The sequence below is a fragment of the Liolophura sinensis genome, chromosome 1 (assembly GCF_032854445.1).
Source record: "Liolophura sinensis isolate JHLJ2023 chromosome 1, CUHK_Ljap_v2, whole genome shotgun sequence".
Classification (NCBI taxonomy): Eukaryota; Metazoa; Mollusca; class Polyplacophora; order Chitonida; family Chitonidae; genus Liolophura; species Liolophura sinensis.
In genome coordinates this window covers 70,579,617-70,600,738 of record NC_088295.1, presented here as the reverse complement: position 1 = coordinate 70,600,738, position 21,122 = coordinate 70,579,617, and the positions used below count along the sequence as shown (strand labels likewise).

The window sequence follows — 21,122 nt, the reverse complement described above, 5'->3', positions numbered from 1 at the left end:
CTAAATGGTGTCATTTGAACTTATGTTCACATAAAATTAGGATAAACCAGGTATAAATATATTTTTCTCACTTGAATATTTTTCTCAATTGAATATTTTAGGGATATTGTTCACAACAGTACAGGTTTACCTTTACTTATACACTGTTGCAAATGCATGGTTCCATATTTAACAGGTTTGGCTGTTCACATTTTTTAAAATATATGGGTATGTCAAACCTATTTGACCCTAGTGCATTGATATTATAATTTAACTATACTGAAATTCACAATACCCGAGGCTACCCGGTAGGGCCTAATGTTCCTTCCGGCTTCTCCCACCTATGTAATTCATGCGTCATTGATTCCGCTACATGCAGGAAAAAAAAGAATACCTCGAAATATTTTTACTTATATTATAAGAAACAAAAAAGGACGTCCTTTTCAAAATGGAATATCTGAGTATGGCACTAAATGAGGACTAAATACAAGACCCTAATTAAGGGGGCCTATAGGCGTACGCCTACATATAGTCCTGCACAAACACCGCCAGAAGCTGAGTCTGCGACTGGGTCTGATGTTAGGTTTGGCAAAATGTTGTTCTGCCAAGGTTTACCCTAGCCATCCTTGACTGAAAAGAATGTTTGTCAAACCTAACGTCAGAGCAATCTCGGATCACGTCGAAGTGAACGTTACGACGTCGTTTAATTGACCTTTAAACTCTTCTACAAAAAGTGACGTCACAATCATATGGTTTGCCCAGTGACGGCACCAAACGAAGTAGTGGTAAGCCTGTTGGAACTGTTCGGAGTGAGTGTGTGAGTGAGATAGACGGGCTACATCCCAGTGAGAGTAGCACAGGCTAGATTCCGGTGAACTGGACGACTGGGGACACAGTGTTGGCACTGATCTGTTAACTGTACCACAGTTTGGAAAATTCGCGTAAGGTAAGCGGACACAATATTTGTAAAAACAGGAAGGCTCGATACATTATAAAATTATTAATCCATTGACAAAGGGCAAACTGTTTGTAAATATATATATAGTTTAGTTTAATGCTTAATGCACATGTGTATTTGTAAATTGTTTTATTGTGGAAGCCATGGCATCTCAGAAATCATCCAGTGACCCTGAAATGGAAAACATCAACCCTGGCTTGGATTTGGTGAGCTTTGAGGGCGTGACACCGTGCTACTCTCCCGAGGAAGATATTGTAGTGAGATACAGGCTTGGAGCTGAGGTTACCCCCACCCCTCAGGACTGGGTGGGGTTATTCCCATCAGGCTGGGGCACCACTGAGGACTACCTCACCTACGTCTGGGCCCCACCTACAACCCAAGAAGACAAGTGTGTGGTAACATTTCCAGCCAATCAACTGCAGGTAAAGTTATTTTTTTTTATTACTCACCACTTATTGTGTAATCTGGGCTCGCAGTTTTCACATTTACTTGTGAGATGAAGATAAGGTGCAATTATATGCGTATATACGTACATGTATGTATAAATAAATGATATACTGGTACATATAGCATTAGTGCAGTAACCTTTGTATTGAGATGTTCCAGCCAAATTCTTAGCTTGCGGGGCCTCCGTGGCAGAGTGGTTAGCGTGCTTTTGTAGCAGATTTACCGAGCAGCCTATCACAATGCAGTCGCTGTGAGTCCAGCTCAAGCTGCTTTCCTCTCCGACCATACGTTGAAGCCCTGTCACTAACTTGCGGATGCTCTTGGGTTTTACCAGAGCTCTGCCCGGTTCCTGCCACCATAATACTGGCCACCGTTGCAAAGTGAATATTCTTGAGTACCAATACGTAAATAAATAAATCAGCCAACATCCTCGCTCTCAGCATGTTGTTATGTAGGTTTACATTTTCTTCCTTTCTCAGGCGTTGCCAGCCAACAGACGCCACTATCAGTTCCTGTTCGTATGTCGCGGTAATTACGTGGCAGGGGTTAGCCAGAAGTTTCCTTGTCCCTTGTTGGGACGTCAGATAGACCCCCAATAACAACTCTTGTCTCTCGCTCTCAGACAACAGCTCCTTCACGATTGTCAGCTCGAATGACTCCCTGGACACCCAAGGTAACGCTTCACCTGAATTCGGAATTACTGTATATGCTACAGAACGTATTTGGCAATAACTTGGTTGTGATTAATAAAAACCAATACTGTTGTTCAATAAATACCTCGTTTCCACAAAGAGATCGAGTGCGATCGATAACCTGCCTGTATACAGAAGAATATAGACGCATCTATATAAGACAACAGCATTTACAATAAAGACTGAAGATTGTTTTTACTTTTCATCTCATTTCATTTATTTACACTTCAACCATTGGGGTACAACATCACACAATATGGCGACTGTGCACAGGCGCAGGTATGCAGAAGCCATACCGAATCATATAAAAATTCCCTTCCTTAACATATATGATAAAATTGATGGAGCATAGGATATGACGGTATCTTGTGCGAATGGATTACATCTACCTCTACTTGGCCTAATGTTGTAAGTATGCATGCACATGGGAATGCATAAATAGATATTTTATTCTTGTTCGATCACATCGCAGAACTGTAACTTTTATTATTCACAGCTCCGTCTCCAACACTTACAGTCCCTATCGAAATGTGTGTGCCAACAATCATAATATGTCCTTGGGGTGAATATACAAAACAATGGCAGTACGTACATGTATGTATGTGGCACAAGAGTGACCTTGGTTTTCATTAGTAACGAGTTCACTTGACATGTTTTCTGCCACTATTATTGATACATGCAGTAGTAGCCATGACAGATGGTTTTTCGGGCCACAAATTAACAATTACAACCAAAGCCCCAGTTTACAACGAGATGCACGAAAAGTTCAGCAGAAAACAACATCCTTTATATTACCATAAATACTTATTTATTGATTGACTGATTGTCTGGAGTTAAACCCGTCATGAATTTGTCACAGATACGATAGGAGTCAGCTTGTTGACGATCGATGTGTAACCAAAGTTATGAGTATAATTCTTATAGATAAAACGCAACTGAAGAACTCGCCATTCGACGCTACCTACAACCACAGAGTCAGCGAGAAACCCGCGTACACACCTGGTTTGTCCACAACTGGACAGTGGAGTAACAGGAACAGTGGTCACAACTGCTTAGCTTGCATTTGGCATTGCATAGGATAGGATATCACATAGATAGGATGCGATGCACTTGTAACCATGTACCACTTAACAGTTTTCATGGCAACCATGTAAGAACGGTCCCGACGGCTCAGTTGGTATAGAGCGTCCGGTTCGGGAGCGTCACCTAAGATCTTAAAAGAGGAAGTTGTAGCTTCCTCGCTTGGCGCTCAACATTAAGGGGATAGTGCGACGACTGATTGAAACGTATAAATATAAAGGCTCAGTTGGGGCTGCTTACATGCCCTCGGTAAGTCGTCTCAGTGAAGCAGCACGAGATAAAAGAGCGGTGGAGTGAGTGAGTGAGTGTTTGGGGTTTAACGTCGTACTCCACAATTTTTCAGTCATATGACGACGAAGGAATCATTAGGGTGCATGTACGTGTAATGTGCCTCCTTGTTGCAGGACGGATTTCCACCGCTCTTTTATTTAGTGCTGCTTCACTGAGACGACTTACCGAAGGCAAGTAAGCTGCCCCGCCCGAGCCCGAGCCATTATACTGATACGGGTCAACCAGTCGTTGCACTATCCCCTACATGCTGAACGCCAAGCGAGGAAGTTACAACTGCCTCTTTTAAAGTCTTAGGTGTGACTCGATCAAGGATTGATCCTGGATCTACCGTTCCCGAAGCGGACGCTCTACCAACTGTGCTATCCGGGCCGGTAAAGAGCGGTGGAAATCTGTCCTGCAACAAGGAGACACATTACACTTACATGCACTCTGAGGACTCCTTCTTTATCATGAGATTGTTAATTGTTAAAATTGTTAATTACGGCGTTAATTCCTAAGCACTCACTCACTCACTCACTCACTCAACCACATAGTCGGCCTTTTGACGCCTTTCGCCTAAACCACACTAACTTGAGCCTAGTTGTTCGAATGTAGGAAAGGCATAGACATTATATAATTGCTTTCTGTAAATATTAGATCTTTCTGTGTACAGAAGTGTATAACTTCTGTAGTCCATGTATATCTGTATAACAACAGTTGTGTGTTTTTCATCTTCAGGTTTCGAGGATGTTGCGGAACTAGTTGAGAATACGCCCTCGATAAGCGAATCTTTTGAGCTTGATTGTCAATCGAGCTCATCACTTCTTCTCTCTCAACTGTTTGCCTTACCTTGTGACCGTGGAACAGATTCTGAACCAGGGGTCATCATCCCAACCAGCAACAACGCCTGTGCACCAGTGACCGAGGAGGTTGACAGCAAGCAAAGTTCCATTCTCAGGACACAGAAGCTCCCTGCAAGAGTTACTCACGATACCCGCACCTTAGCTGGCACGTTTAAAGAGACAGAAGGATTCAAAGAACAGCTTTGCTTTGTACAACATCCGATTGTCCAAGAATACATTGAGAACCAAGAAAAATCCTTGGTACCCTATATCCCTATCTACAGTCTTCAGTTTTCCGACAGCCAACCAGTCCTGAAGGTAAGTTATCCGTTGGGAAAATGGTTTACATGAAAATTATTGAGTACAGCCTAAGACACAGATCAAATAAATAAATATCTAAGACAAATATAAGTAAGAAATAAATCCTAATTTGACAAACAAACCATTTATTTCTTTGCAGAATCATATATTGCAGTCCACGATATACTTTCATTTTTACAGACATCGATGAAAGATAAAGATCCAAAGCTAGATCTTTCCCTGGTTCCATTCGTGAACTCTCTAAGACGCTCTCGTTCTTGGATACGAATGGAAATGATGCCTATGTGTTGTGCCTTGTGCACCAGTGCCCGCTCGCTGATGGAAGTATACCGTCGGCAAATGGCCATATGCACCACAGAGATCAAGCAACTGAAACTGGACGTGGTCTGCCTCAGAAAGGCCCTAGACCTGAAGGTAACAAGATTCATGCTGTTTTGTCAAGTCTTTCGTCAGGTGTACGTGTTTTGACAAAAGAAAAGTTTACAAACACGTAATTTCATGGTATATGTGTATGTATAGGCATACTCAAAGTAAAACTGAACGTTTTTTTTTTTTAATTTTCACGGCATGTCAGGAGAACCAAATTGCGATACACAAAAGGAGGGAGTTGAAGCACCAGAAAACTGAGGAAACAATCGAGGAAGTGATCGTTCAAGTGTCTTGTCTGAAAAACGACATCAATAATCTCCTACTGCAGAATAGCCTCTTAGAAAACGAGCGAGATCAGCTTCAGGCTGAGCTGGTAAGTGATGTGAAAGATTTTCACTGTGTGGTGTCATACAGACACGCTATCCCGCCTCATTGTCATTCATACTGGTAACAATTTTGTCTTGTTTTGTTAATATGCAAAGGGGGATGGTTATTATGGATATCGTGTTTAGGCACGATAAACCGAATGTTGTTGTGTTCCCCGAGCACATCCACAAACTCTAAGAATAAATAGAGTCACCAAGTCTGTTTGTACCACTTGTCAAGTCTGTCTTTTCCATGGTCTAACCCTGTTTGTTCACAGCAAAACTGTCGAAAAGATCTCGCTGAATGTCAGAAAAAATTTTCCACGGCCGAGACCCAGCTAGATGACGTGTTGTTCAGCTTGTCACTGAAGGGCTATGGCAGTCTGATAGACTTCACGGGTAAATAAAATACCCTGTTTTACCACTTCAGTGGTGTACTACATCGTAACTGTTTAAGTTCAGCGTTTAACAGCAGCTTAACACTAAAATGATTTCACCATGGCTAATATATGTTTTTGTATTGATGCATCGTTATGAGGATGTTTCGTTATCTCCAGAAACTTTAAGGTATATATGCATTTTCCTATACATATGTGTATATAAAACTATGTATATATATCTTTTTAGCTCGTGCCATAATTTTATATGTGCTAGAAAGTTTTGTATATATCGACGGCACCATTATACTTTATAGGACAAGTTTTTTTTTTTACAGGGAACGAGATTAACTTGTTAAAAATTGATGGAAAGCCCATGGACTTGGATGGATGGCAATTGTACAAAAATAAAAGATGTGGTAAGTACATATAAGGATGTTTGTAGAACAATCAAAATAATTTTAATTCTGCTGCATTAAAGGGGTTACGACTTCTACACAACTTCTAATCATGGCCAAATAAAAAGAAATATTCGTGAGACATTTTACTTCATTAAAATTTCCATCTGCCACACTGAGTGTGAATCATCCTGCACTATCTGTATCATGTAGGTCGCCTCCTTGCTATGATCAACCATCAAGGGAAGACCATAAAGAAACTGCGAACCAGCCTAGCGGAGAAGGAAGAGAATGAGAACAGGCTACAGGCCGATGTGGACAACAAACAACAGCTCTTAGAGGTAATCAATAGGAATTCTTACAGACAGAACATGACAGGATGAAACAGTTTTCACAAATGGACATGCATACCTTTTCCCCTTTTTGTTGAAGTGGAACATTTGTGGTGTTTAATTATATTGCCATAAATGTACGTTTGCACTAGAGTTAATATATATAATTAAGTTTATTTAAAATGTAACCTATTTAGATTCGAAACAGACTCCATATAGTCAACAATGATGGGCGATCCTCGGTGTTAGATTCCTTAAACACCGTCGTTAAACAATGTTTCTATATCGCCTGTCCAGATGGCGAAAACGCAGGTGGGCTCTTTGATGGATGAAGTTATTGAGTTGAAAGGCAGTCTGTCCTCTTCCGTAAAGCGAGAAGAGGGTCATCTGAGGCTTCTGGCCAATATCGAAGTGGAGAGAAGTCAGGCTAAGTACGAGGCGGAGACAAGGGAGCACCACCTCTTCACTCAGATACAGGAACTCAAGGACGCTCTGGCAAAGAAGCCCGAAAACAGCGTCATGGTAAATATGTAACGATTGTCATATGTTACAAGATAACAAAGCAGGGACATATTTAATCAGAGAATGAATACCAGTGGAACAGTCACACGTAAATTTAAACGAACGCATACATGCATTCTGTGGCTTAATTCAGTTTATTTGTTGCACTTTTTAAGAAGCAGGCAGTGTTCATTTACACGACCTCTAATTTGTACAATATTCATTCCAGAGCTAAGGCAAGTATGTTTGTCAAAAAAGATGATTTAAATATGACGTCATCACTGCCTAATCTACATGCGCAATACGCAATCTTTCGAATGCTGAACACAATATACATTTCCTTGTGTCTTGATCAGTAAGTGTGAAGTCGATCGGATGAAAGGGGACAATCCGTACATGCATATATATATATATATATATATATATATATATATATATATATATATATATATATATATATATATATATATATATATATATATATATATATATATATATATATATATACACACACATACATACATAGCCTACATACACAATATATACATACATACATAGCCCACATACATATACACATACATAAGTTCCTTCTAGTTAGATATATATGTATTTACTTTGTGTATAGTCAAGAACTAATTCATGTAATTTCATAGTCTTCGTCAAAAGTCAAGACTAAACTGGATGAAAAAGCTTGCTGTTCAACTTGTAGGCGTCAACCCATCGCCTGGTTTCTTCTGGACTTGCCATAGTTTCCGACGTGTGTCGACCCTCCTGGTGCGCGAGTTTGTGCCCTACCGTTGGGAAACAGCAGCACACCACCACCTCCACTATTCCTCAACCTCCGGGCGACCAACCCAAGATTCGAAGCGACTCTATTTGCTGGGAGAATGAAGAGCCAGTTGCTAAACAACCAAGAGTCTCCAGTTCCAAAAAAGCCACCAAGCGATCTCATAAACAACTCGAACTCGGCGAAAAACCTCAGGCCAAAGGTGTGCATCATAGAAAGCGAACCAATTTCCCGGCCAACTGTCCCGTGTGTGGGATATCTTTCAGCTCTGCTATAGACAATAGAGTGATCGATGAGCACCTGGCATTCCATGATGTGTACAGAGTATAAGTATGATAACATTACCGTTCCTAGGTCTCCAAGATTAGATGATACACTGTCAACTCTTATATTCGGCACAAATCTATGTGAAATTCATCTTAATGCAGCTATAACAGTTATATTTTAAGCCATGCACAGATCTAAAGCTACACTAAGTTGTCTGTTTAATAAATCATTTGCTGCGAATGAAACTGTTGCCTTGATGTTTCATTGAACTATATAGGCCTATAACTTTCTCATCACGAATTTTAATCAATACTCCATTGATTGCTGCATGTCGAAATGTTGGTGTCAGATGGTATATACTTACTCGTTGAGAAGAAGAGTAGATTAAATGGACATATATCCTCTTTCAGATGGAATTAAAGTGACAGGATATATGTAGTTCAAATCGAACACATTGCTTGAAACTATACATATTTGCCCAATTATGATAATACATAGTCTCTTACAAACCATAATGATTGATAGCGTCCATTTTTGACCGCAATGTTAGCCACCCCGCTGCGATAGCTGTACAAGAAGTGCAATCATTGAGCACTAAGTAATTGTTAATTTCTAATAACATACATCAGATGGATATTTATAACCACTATCAACGTCTCGTGTGGAGACCAAACGCACGTATAACAGAAAGGGTACTAACTTAACATTCTCTGTCTATAGGCTACCATTTCTTATAAAGATTTAATTGATTCGAGATCTTTTTTCCTTTGATTTTCTCGTTGATAGGTCATCGCATCGTTCAGTCTCAATAGTGAATGTTTATGAAATTCATTACCATAGGTATTACATTGGCTACAGATAGTGATTATTCTTGAGTACAGCTTAAAACACCAATCAAATAAATAAATAAATAGTGCACCCCTTTTGCCAAATCTAACTGGGGCCCTCGTAGCCTATGGTGGTTAGCTTGCAGCACAACGATCCACAGGCATCCCAACAATGCAATCGCTCAAGTTCAAGTCCACCTCATGATGATAGTTTCAGCTCCAGTCGAATAGTTCGGGTTTCCGAGGCTGGTTTCCTCTCACCATATAATGCTGGCCGCCGTCGTATATAAGTGAAATACTCTTGAGTACGGCATTAAACACCAATCAAATAAAATAAATAAACTCCTATCAAATAAATAAAATAATTCAAATCTAGGTAATCTCACAAGAATACTTATATTTGTGGACAGTTAAAAAAAAAAGTAGTCTTCTTCAAGCCCAATCCTTTTCATTTAGCAGACGGTATCTGTAAGCAATATGTGAGGTAAACAACCTGTTCATAGTAGAGAAGGTAAAAGAAATACACCCACCTTTGCGGCGCGCAGTAAAACTACAAATTATCTTGTTTGAATCGATCTTGCACGTACAAAGACAGTATTCAACCTATAATATCCGTTGAAAACAATTTCTATCTGTCACAGGATGTGAAAGGCATAAATCTATTTTGGATAGAATTCATTACACCATTAACCAAAGTATGCATGTAGAAGCTTTGTGATATTCTCAGTGTATAATTTGTATACGCAACACGAAATTGTCGAATATTCGACACAGCATTTCCGTGAGTCCTCAGCAAAATACCCAGCAAGTGTGAAGACGATCAGGTGATACCTTGGTGGAGAAAATCAGACACTGATATATGAATATAGAGATCCTAGTCTGACTAGTTATATTAGTGCAGTGCTTGATGAAAATAATTCATATAAACCACACAATGTAAATGGCGTGCCTCAGCTGGGTTTAGTATTTGTGAGGTTATAATTGGTTAATTTGCCCACGTATACGCGTAACAATTTGAATACTCGACACTCGACACTACACTACCCTGGTACCCAGAATAAGTTAGATGAACCTATGTGGAGAAAAACATAGATGTGTACATACATACATACATACATACATACATTCATCCATGGTCAGATTATTCTTACTTGGTTTGTACTGTGCCGAAACTTCCTGCATATATGGCTTATTGTCCTGTAAAATATTACGCTACATATTAAGTGATGATTTCATAAAATTCTCAAAAATATTCAACAACATGCTGTACGAAGGAATGAGAAATCGTACTATTCGAAGAAACCATTGAAGAAATAATCAGTTTTCACTTTTTAGGAAATTGTAAAATGAAATTAAAACTGGGGTTCTAGATTGATTTGTCGTTTAAAATGACATATCAGCGTAGAATAACATTAAAGAGATGCTACTCAGTCGAACTTCCATAGTGTGGTACCGAGCTGGGCCTTTCATTGTAGAAACAACTGGTTACAGCTTGTTACTGCTCAGATATATAGCCTGATACATGCCTGTTGATAACCAATCGTTTTTTTTTTTTCGGTAATGAATTCTCACGTACCAACTGGTTACTCAGCAGTTCCACATTAGATGATACCAATCTATTCCAGTTGGTAAATGATTTGTTAAAATTGGTGACAGCTTGGTTACAGCTTTGTTTTCAACGTGTTGATAAATCATGGTTGCTTGATGAACTGATTGGAAATGCGCGATGACCTTCATCTTCAGTACCACTCGTTCAGAGCCAATGGGTAACCAACCTGCTACAAAATGGTAAGGGTTTGATAGAAATTGCCCGTGTAGTTTCCATTCCATCTGTTCTCTTGTTACGGCAGTATGACATTGCCATGCTATATTCCAAGGCTAAAAACATTCTTTTTCCATGTCAGACATGCATGCATATGACAAGCCTGCATTCCAGGGGTACTTATGTTAGTTTGGTATCACAAAGAAAGAGGTATAGTTCGTAAAGCTGGCAGATTTAAGAAGCGTATCGATCTACCCTCTTCGGGTATTATACTACAATATTTGATGCCTTTTCCCATAAAGATTTTATGACAATAAAACACAGCACTTTTATTAAAAATCTGGAGGGGTTGTAGGAGTTATTCAGTGTTTTCTGAGATGAGTGTACAGTGACAATTGAAGCTCATTTGCATGAGAAACATGTACATGCATAATTTTGGGGGGTCCAAGAATGTCAAGACATCAAGAATCTTTCGCCTGATATTAAGTTCCTTAAACTTTACAAGCAATATATAGACAGGGCTGCTCCAGCAATCCTACTGTGTTGTATATTTGATTCTTCTGAACACCCAGTCATTTAATCTATATGACACTGTGTTTCTACATGAATCGCGGAAAGATGACCATTTGACGCATTTTTATGTGCATGATTCGGCTAGACGGCGATCCTGGTGTATGAGTTTCAACGTTGACATGGTTTTCACATCTGTGCAATATCGATTGTCTCCCTGATATTATTGAAGCCTGATGACTAGTGAACAGCGACCATGAAGTTCTTTACGTTGTATTCAGCATCCAGATTTTCTCTAATTCATGCCAACACCTATACAGTACAAATTAGATTAATACTGATTTTAGGCATATAAATAGGTTGTCAGTTCTAACTGTTTCTCATTGAACATATTTTGTCGTTGGCCATGCACTGTACGACACTAGTGAGGGATGACATGGTATTAGTGAGAGGTGGGGTGGTTTCCTCACAAAATGTCATTATTTAACTGAAATATTCACCATTACGCACCAACACCGTGCAAAACAAAAATAAACAAATACATGCAAAGGAGGTATTGCAAACCAATATATTTAATGGAATGAACAAAATATGAAAATCAGCAAGTCTGCGATGCATTCACAAAAGGACATGTCATGCAAAAGCGGAGAACACTTTGGATATTGTAGGCTGTACGGACCAATGAGCTGTTAATGTATTCCACCTCGTGGTGACAGAGGTTTTTAATTAAGGCTACTGCTCCTGACAATTTCTGAAGACACACTCGATGCTAAAAGTGGAGCTGTGCTATCGGCTTCTGTTACTACTTTTGGCACATGTACAGATTGAAAAGGCGAGTTGGTAACCAAGCAGAGCAGTAAGCTATAAGATACGTCAAATACACCATGTAAAGAAAATAGCCCGCATCCTGCATTGTCACGAAACCATTTGTTCACTGTAAGATGCAGGGGGAATGCGTTTTTATTTTGAGGAATGAAAAATCTGTATTTGGTTGAAATGTATATTTGAAGACTATTTAGTTACTGGTAGTTACGGTCCATAGAATGTGGAAGCTTCTTTGGTCATACTTCAAATAGTGCAACGTTTGATAACTGATATACATAGTTAGTTTCTTCTTTTTTGGACCACTGCCCAACAAGTATGAAGAAAAGAATATCTCTCGGCAGTCGCTTCCATTTGTGATCTTCTGTAGTTCACCCATCCAACTGTTTTTTTACCCAACTCGTTAAAGCCTAAAATATAAATGGAATACCGATGGAACAACAGTACAGTTAACAGGTAGTGGTCACCAAGGAACTGAAGATACAAAGGAAGTTTTTGAGCCATAGTAATTGTATCTCTTTGAAACGGCCGTTTCTTGGGCTCAATCTATGCACACGTGTCCTCAACACCCGTTTGATCTTAAACAACTGTCAGCGTAAATTACAAGCAATACTAATGCCGATGAATGGGATATATGCCATACCTGAATTCCTGTGTATAACTTCGAGCAGTGATTTTCTACGAAATCTGCCGGAAGTTGTTTGTCTAGCCCGATTGCACGACTCTGATCTAAGGCGCTTGCTCCATCGAAGTCGACATAGCACAGTCTGACGGTAAGCTCATGTACAGGGCGTAGATACGCGGGTCCTCCAGCCATTACCTGTGAGTAGAGAAAATAAATCTGAGGAAACGTCCAAAACCACAGAAGATTCATTAACTGCAATAATTATGCTTATCTTCTAAATTTTCAGTTATTGGCCACTTCTATTGTGAAGTGTCGGCAGATTACTCATATCGCAAGAGTACATGGCCGGTAACTACCATGTTCGCTTTGTTGTCTGAAATAGTTTAACCTTTCCTTTCATCAGAATAGCCTGAATTAACTTATCACATGGTATTTTTCTTCATGCTCGTATAATTGTATCAGTTTGAAAGTCATCAGAGTAGGCCTAATCAGAAGACTACTATACCAGTTAAATAAACAATGACTGACAATTGGGAGAATCTGTTTATATTTCCTTTTCGATACTTTCCAAAGTAGTTAATTATATGACGGATCCTAGCCCATATATTAATTCACAAACTTATACGAGTCCTTACAGCAACGGAAGCCTCTTGAAGTAACGCTGTACACATTTCTTCACAAAGAGTTATCCCCCTTCTTAGCAAAGGGTCTCTCAGGATTTCAAAATTCGGGAACATATAATAACCGGCCGTGGGTAAAACTGTTGTTACACCAAGCATTGCCAGCTCTCTGGAAACAGAATTTACGTCCAAAAACATACACTCAAGGACAAACTGTTATCCATTATCATAAGGTTTGCTGCCATTGGTTAACATTTAGAGCAGGTTAACAGATTATAAAGAACTCTCAAAACATTTTTCAATATATGTAAATTGATTTAAACTTTTGCTAGAAAGGCTAAACAAAAGGTTTTTCAGCAATACGTGTATAGTACAGAGTGACTAACCTATGACAATGATTAGCAGCGGCTGCCAGGACACGTGACGTGTGTTGGATATAATCATCACACGCTTTATTGTCTCGGAACATCTGAAGATTCGTGGAAACAGAAGAAACGCAACTGAGTTTTATACCTATATTTCTTCTCCTTATAGTGTATTACTATACCAGTTTACCAAAGTATGAAACAGGCCATTGCCGGGCTTTCATCTACAGGAAATGTCTAGGTCAACTGATACTCAATAACACTTAAGTTTGCTAAGCCAAACACAGCTCCGACTATTTTTGTTTGTTCTTGTATTCCCAAACACAAAGTACCGCCACACAAAACAGCTCGACTTTGACTGGAAGCTTACATAGACCTCACTGCACAAGGAAAAGTATCAAAAGTGCAACACGCTATATACAAACATTGAAAGGAAAGTCAAGATTCCTCGGCTGGGAAAGACCGTTATTTCAGATGTTATCTGTGTACATGTAGGGTCAAAATGGTTTTAGATATTTTACTAACATTACAACGTGAATTATGTCAAACATAAACAACACCATTAGTAAATCCCTGACCTAAGCGCAATGTGAAAAGATTATAGGCCTATGTCAATCCTGTGTACCAGTTATCATCAATTATACTGTCACTGCAGTTTAATTAATATTGCTTTGCCAGTGCATTTTTCTTTTGTTTGTGAGTTGATGCGTTGTGAGGGGTAGCGCGACTAACCTCTATGGCAGCGTACTGTATTGGCGCAGGTGCGCATGAATAAGTGTGGCTTCCGGCGCTCTTGACTGCGTCTCTCAACGAACGTAACTCTGGTGGGAAGATGTGGTAACCGAGCTGGGGTGACAAATAAACGATGTATCTTCAATGTCTGACAACAGGGTAGTTTGGAAAGTTAGATAATTCGATCACTTTCGACATATGATGATGGAAAGGTTACCGTCGAAATAATTCACGAAATACGACCAATTAATTCCGGGTGAAAAATGGAATATAGAGGATAAGGAAAACTGAGTGAAGAGACACTGGATAATGCATGAGAAACTCTAGATAATGTATATATAAAAATAATGATATTTCGGTCAAATTGTCCAGTCTTATTATGATTTTTTATGGGTGTTTAAAGGTGTTATAAAAACTTTTTAGGCTGGACTTTCCAACAGAAACGTGCTCATATTGTCCTACATAAATGCACTGTCGTCCAGCAACGAAAAAGCAAAGATGATGTTGATAACGAGTATATACGAAGAGCTGCGACGAACCATGCAAAGTGATATAGTCTGAAATGTGCAAGTTTCATACAGATCAGACTGGGCGGAAAAATGTCGAACAGCAGTTTAATTGCCAGATAATAAGAAGGCCCACATGATAACAAAAGCATCTGATCAACTAGTAATTGGTTGCGTAAATGACTTACTACAAATCTAATAATGCTTGTATGTCAACGCATACAATCCATAAAGCTTACCCGCCACCCTCCAGCACTTGCCCACTTGGATAACCCCGTGGATAAGATGGTGCCTTCCGGATAAAACTGGAGGAAGAAAATTGTAATGATTTACTAAAACACGAATTCTTCTGACCATCACGAATAGCAGTTTCCAAAAAAAGGCGTATCTTCAGTGTGCATATCAGCATACAGAGTTCGATCATTACCATTTATGTGATACTTGACTAACAACTCGTTGACGTAAATTTCCCGACATCAATCCTCACACGCCAAGAGGCTATAAAATTAAAATCCAAAAACTGTAGATCTCTGTGTGTGTTATCACGAATCATCAGGGTAAATCTTCAGTAATGTGTTCAACATTGGTAAACAAATTGTGCCACTCACATGTAAACGTCATGCAACGTATTACAAACCCCATAATCACAAATTACGTAAATAATTAATCTACTAAAATAATCTAGCCTAGACGAAACATTTTAAAGAGAAGAACATTTAAATATCAAACAAATGCCATTGAAAAGAGTGCATTTCCTCGCAGGTGAATGCCATAAAAATTCTAATGTGTACCCCAAGTTGATAAATTATAAATAAAGTCAGCGCCAAAATCCGCTGTGGGCGACTCCATTTTGTCTAAGAACTAGTCCTGAAAGTCTTTTGTGTTAGGCAGAGAATTGCCGTCGGAAACCGCCAAAGTGCAGTTGGTACATTTCCGGTAAAACTCTTCTTCCCAGAAGGTAGCGAACACACAACAGTACAGTTCGTTTTCCGCTTGACGATCGGATAACCGGAATGTTGGACGTAGGTTCCAAGTTTACACGAACAAGCCGGTAGTTTTAATGACTCTCACTGGCTGAGAGGCAACACACCCCCAGCATAAATTACATGATGTTAAAGATGGAGGGCGCGATGAACTCAGAGATTTATGTCAGTTTTGCCGTTTTCAGACTTAACGTGTATGGCGGGGAAAAATCGCAAAATTATGCAATAGGCACCACTAGATAGAAAAAATATGCTCTTTTCAGCCTATAGTGTCATTGTTTTAAGTTTTCTTCTCCTTTAACTTGAAGCAAAGTATATAATGTAAGCAATATACCCCATGTGCTTTGAATGAAATGCTTTGTGTCCCATATTACGCCAAGCCTATGATGGGGTCACGTGTTCGCATTTATTTGCTTGTTCTGGATCCGCAGTAGATTTGTATCATAGTTGCAGTTCCCCCTACATATCCCTTCCTTTTTATCCCCATGAGCGCCTATCGCCACTGGAAGGCATTACAGGTCATACAAATAATAATACTTTAGGCAGCATTGCACAACACAAAATTCTGGTTACCTGAGTTAACGACCTGTGTTTACCATCATAACGCAGTCTTCCATAGATCTCATCAGACAGGACGATAATCTTGTGCCGACGAAATGCTTCACTACAAACAGACGAGACAAACTTCCATGAACTGATGTAGGACAATGTATGTTAAACATTGGTGGGTGGCAATGATATAAGTTCATCCGGATGAAAATGATCCCTGAACAGTTATAGCCAACAGCTAGTTATGCTATGTGAAGCAGACAACAAGTCCGCCACCTAAACAAAATCACAATGGTATATGTCGTCCACAAAAATTAGTCAGTTTTCAGACAGCATTTGTCAATGTATTTATTGATGGATGACGGAACTGATCCCCTTTTATCCAGATCCCTAAACCTGTCCCTTTTTCAATCAGAGAGACTCTGCGTTCCCCGTAATGATGATCAATCTACTCCTGGCTTGGACGACCTTTGATTTGATCAAATGATCATGTCCATCTGTTTCATACAATAATCAGACTGAGCACAGTCGAAAGGAAATGTTTCTCAAAGACTGAAAAGAACATACCTTAAACTTTCCAAATGCGCATCGCTATACGATGTTCCCGCTGGAAAAGAACACATTGAAAAATTTGTAATATAAAACAAATCAGTTTTAAAAGTAAATCAGAATGATCATAAAATGTACTCCGTATACATGACATTTACTCTGTATACATAATGTAACGCATACAGTGTTGTTCTGGCGCCTCTACATAGTTCGTAGACTACACTACAATACACTCGTGTGACTTCACTAGGTTTAGAGAAAACATCAACTCGATATGTAAGCGTCTTTGTTGTGAAACTACATTGTAATGTAAATAAAGTTAACTTACTTGGATTATCAGGATTACAAAATATCATCAGTTTAGGATCTGAGCCTGGAATTTCAGAAAGAGCCTGCAATTAAGAAAAGAAAGAGAATGTATAAACGGAAGAACAAGAATTGTGACAGCATAAATGATCGTGTATATATTATAACATTCACCCATCCTCCAGAAACTATAACCACAATGCACAAATAGCATTATCACGCAGTTTATCACTATACCGTTTCCAGTACTTCCGATGTAAGCCGCCATTCATCTACCATCTTGGTCTCTATAATAAAGCATCGACGGCCGGACAGTTTGGCCTGTGGCATATACGTGGTCCACGTCGGGGAAGTAAGCAGGACGTCTACAAAAACAAAATTACCTGTAAATTTAACATCAACAAGACTGAAAACAATGAAATTATTAAGTTCTGCATGTGCATATTTGCATATTTATTTATATACATGCGTATTTTACCGCATGAATGCAGTTCATATAATGTGACGTCATGGCAGAATGATCAGAAGAAGATGCTATACAAAAAGTAGTAATACAGGTGTCATTACGTCATTGAAAAGGATTTACAGTGTAATAAATCAAAGCAATTACTAGTAATTTCCGTTGAAGTCATTCGCTGAAAATAAGTCTCTTGGTTGCTCCGTCTCCGCACACCTTGCGGTTTGGAGTACTACACTGGCCAGGTTAGTCGGTGAGGCCTGTCCATCCAATTGTTAAAAGAACGAGGTTGGTTACTTTCGACATTCTGTACACCTTTATTTCCGTTTTAGACAACATGATTTGGATAGCATGAAGACATTTACCTCCACCAAATACTGTCATAAGCAAGTAGATGAGCTGCTTACTGCCCGCACCGACCACAATATCCTCCGAGTCGATTGTAAGTCCATCATATCGGAGGTGGAAATGAGATATTTGCAGGCGTAATTCCAGTAATCCTTGATAAAACCGAAGAAATATTTAAACTGTGAATAATCTATATACGAGTAGAAACTATTATCATTCTACCTATCTCCACGATATGGCTGTAATATTGGCGCAGTGAACTTAAGCCATAGTCTTGCATTCCATTAAATACCTGACGAATAGGGCATTACAACACAAAAATAGTCCCAGACATGGGTAACACATATGAAATGCAACAAATACATATCGTACAAATGTACAAATACATTTTCCATTTACATTTTGTCTGTACTGTTGTATAGTATTGTATAGTATACTGGAAAATTTGGGCAAAAGTCAAGGTGCAAAGTTGCAAAGATATATAATAGCTTAGCCTTTGTTTGCTGTATATATTTTAGCTGTGTGGACGTCATTAAGTGTCAGACTATTTCTATCTCAGGTTAGGTGGAAGTTTATTTGATCTTCCATGATTTAGTTATCAGTACCAGGAGTGCCCGCAAGACAGAATAGTCTGCTATTGTTTGACGTTATGACACAAAAAAATGAAAATCAATCCCTTCAGATGGATTGAGTTTTATGAAGTGCTGTATATAAAGTAACTGGAAAAAGGCCCGATAGTATCTTAGTGCAAGCCTACATTTAAAATTTCCACAGATATTCACGAGGGCAACAGCAGAATGCGCCATATTGTGAATAAAAACATAAAGGTTTTTAATTATTCCATATGGGTGTTTGTACCCATTGTGTACTGCAATGGATGTCCACTTTGTATGTACTTGTTTGTCTTTTTTTTTCCTTTTTCAGATCTCTGTGACAGCATTTTTCGAACACTCTTCCATGCATACTTTTCAGAGCCTTTTCGATTTTTAATCACCAACTGTTTACACATGTGCCAAACAATTGTACATTTGTCGTTTGTACATTTGTACATTTTTTATACATGTACATATGTATTTTTATTTTTCCACGTATAAAGCTTCTCTTCACTTATACATATGTTGAGAACGTTTGTACATATGTAACGCCCATTGGGCCCACTTGCACGAAGCCCTCTTAACGTTAGGAGAACGTAACTACCATGTGGCAACCAGCACTGTAGGCATTACGTCGCCAAAGTAGTTACGTGCTCTTAACGTTAAGAGGGCTTCGGGCATAAGAATATGCATGAGCATAAAATGCAGAACAAGATCCGCTTGACGTCAGTGGAAACAGATGCGTTCTTCGATTACAGAAATAACTAAGTTGTGCCTGGTTGGTTAATATTGGGGAGATAGCGGCTTTTTGATTTTCTCAGTGTGTAGTATTTTACTTACTTTCATCTGCAATATCTCAACAATGCAACATTACAAAAATAAAAAGGTAGGCTTTTTAATGTGGTGTACTTACATTTGGTTGTCTTTTCTGGTTAAGATTATACTTTCACCTTAGAATTTACATTTAGCTTTTACTTTTATACACGTAGAGATGATTTTGCATGTACGTCGCGTTGGTCCACAGTCAAGGTGTATAACTATTCACCTCATTTTTTCATTTTGCTGTATACTGTATCTAGGCTTATAGAACCTAGGCCAAATCAGTGCATGTATAGGCTACCAGTCTTCACATGTAGGTCAGTAAATGTCAGCATATGCTCCATGTATATACCTACATTTCACATGGCATGGTCATTGAGTACGGGCACAATGAAGAGTGAAGCCTGGAATTAAAAGATAATGCTCGAGTTTACGACAGGTAGCAGGCTATTGTGACCAGCTATATGCTGGTCATCCTAATAATTCATGTACATTAACACTGACAGTTAGGTAGATTAAGTATGCAGAGTTAAGTAAATTAACTTTCCACATGTATTTGACTGATCAGTCAGTGTTTGTTATTAAAGAACAAGTTTATACCTCAAACCAGCAACTGTTACTAATAGTTAGGTACACAAACTATTGTATGTATAAATATGGTTGTTTCTCTAAGAGAAGAGGTGAGGGAGTTGACCTGTAAGGACCTCAGAGTCTGGTCACTCCCATGTTGTTATGTGTAATAAATGCCTGTTGTTACTGAGAACGCCTTGGAGAGTTTTCCTATCCACGTTAGACACGGAATAAAGATAAATGACGGTGACCATCCCGCTCACAATTTTACTTAAGGCCCTAACCCCGGTCTTACTATCAAGACAAGAGTCAAGATCAACCTACCGTTGACCGGCAGATAATCGTTGACCCCTGCAAACCGTTTCGTTGACCCCTGCAAACCGTTTCAGAGCTTCCGTAGCACAGAAAATCGTGGGGAAGGGGGACTGGCCGAAAGCCAGGTGGTGGATAGTCCTGCCTCGGAGATCTGCTCACGAATGGTCTCATTCAACTGCAAGTTGCTTGCCGGTTTATACTCGCACAAATCTGAACGAAGCATATCCATCGCTGGTGAATTTCCGGAGATGTTCCAGCAGTGAGGGATGCATCAACAATCCACCTGGACACGTACATGTACCCGGTTGCAAACGCTGTAGCTTATCTTTCAGCTATGGACGACCTTCACCATCCACTCGACCTATAGCAGGGAATCACTTTTCAACTCCCTACTAGGTCGCCCACACCTACAGCTTACACATCGCGGAAAGCTGCAGCTGAATGATTTTTCAAAGAATAAGACGCTGTTTACTACTTCGCATTTCGCCGAGATACTAGAGCTGACTGCAGCATTAATGAGAAGACACGGCGCTTCTGAGCATTGATAAGGGCAATAAAGACTCTGTAAGCACTGATGAAAAGCTACAGAAGCCTTTGATAAAAGATTTCAGCACATTTGTCAGCTATAGGCCTAGATGACCTAAAATATATCGGTACCTGACCTGATTTAAAGTGGTGGTTTACTCTAGGAACTCCGGAGTTTGAGTAAAAAATTCTGGAGGAAGGCGTTAAACATCAATCAAATAACTAATCCGGTACAACTACCTGTACCTCGATCATTCAGCCTCCACGAAATAATAATACGCCTTATCGGTGGCATACTTGTAAAGAGCTGCATGTACACTGCAAAAGGTAAAACAGACTTGTCTGGTTTGTTCG

General features: G+C 39.3%; 2 protein-coding genes across 2 annotated transcripts; one reads left to right on the top strand and one right to left on the bottom strand.

The window, feature by feature from the left end:
• Positions 1-787: 787 nt before the first annotated feature.
• Positions 788-8,174, top strand: LOC135461777 (uncharacterized). Its single transcript, XM_064739006.1, has 11 exons — positions 788-925; positions 1,079-1,359; positions 1,864-2,057; positions 4,165-4,586; positions 4,770-5,003; positions 5,164-5,331; positions 5,602-5,722; positions 6,039-6,119; positions 6,312-6,439; positions 6,728-6,952; positions 7,641-8,174. Exons 5-11 carry the CDS (start codon positions 4,776-4,778, stop codon positions 8,046-8,048), a joined length of 1,359 nt encoding a protein of 452 aa, XP_064595076.1. The 5' UTR covers positions 788-925; positions 1,079-1,359; positions 1,864-2,057; positions 4,165-4,586; positions 4,770-4,775; the 3' UTR covers positions 8,049-8,174.
• Positions 8,175-11,642: 3,468 nt separating this feature from the next.
• Positions 11,643-20,587, bottom strand: LOC135463650 (asparagine--oxo-acid transaminase-like). The gene is given in 14 exon segments (XM_064741018.1): positions 11,643-12,316; positions 12,550-12,726; positions 13,167-13,320; positions 13,538-13,620; positions 14,249-14,362; positions 14,994-15,059; positions 16,311-16,401; positions 16,854-16,893; positions 17,164-17,227; positions 17,379-17,506; positions 17,964-18,098; positions 20,253-20,286; positions 20,318-20,388; positions 20,391-20,587. Coding segments are annotated over 14 exon segments (1,278 nt in total). The 5' UTR covers positions 20,473-20,587; the 3' UTR covers positions 11,643-12,277.
• Positions 20,588-21,122: the final 535 nt, after the last annotated feature.

Excerpts from the sequence above, each read along its gene's own strand:
- LOC135461777 (XM_064739006.1), top strand. The coding sequence starts at position 4,776 with ATGAAAGATAAAGATCCAAAGCTAGATCTTTCCCTGGTTCCATTCGTG. Across the intron at positions 5,332-5,601 it reads ATCAGCTTCAGGCTGAGCTG|CAAAACTGTCGAAAAGATCT; the intron begins GTAAGTGATGTG and ends GTTTGTTCACAG. Across the intron at positions 5,723-6,038 it reads CAGTCTGATAGACTTCACGG|GGAACGAGATTAACTTGTTA; the intron begins GTAAATAAAATA and ends TTTTTTTTACAG.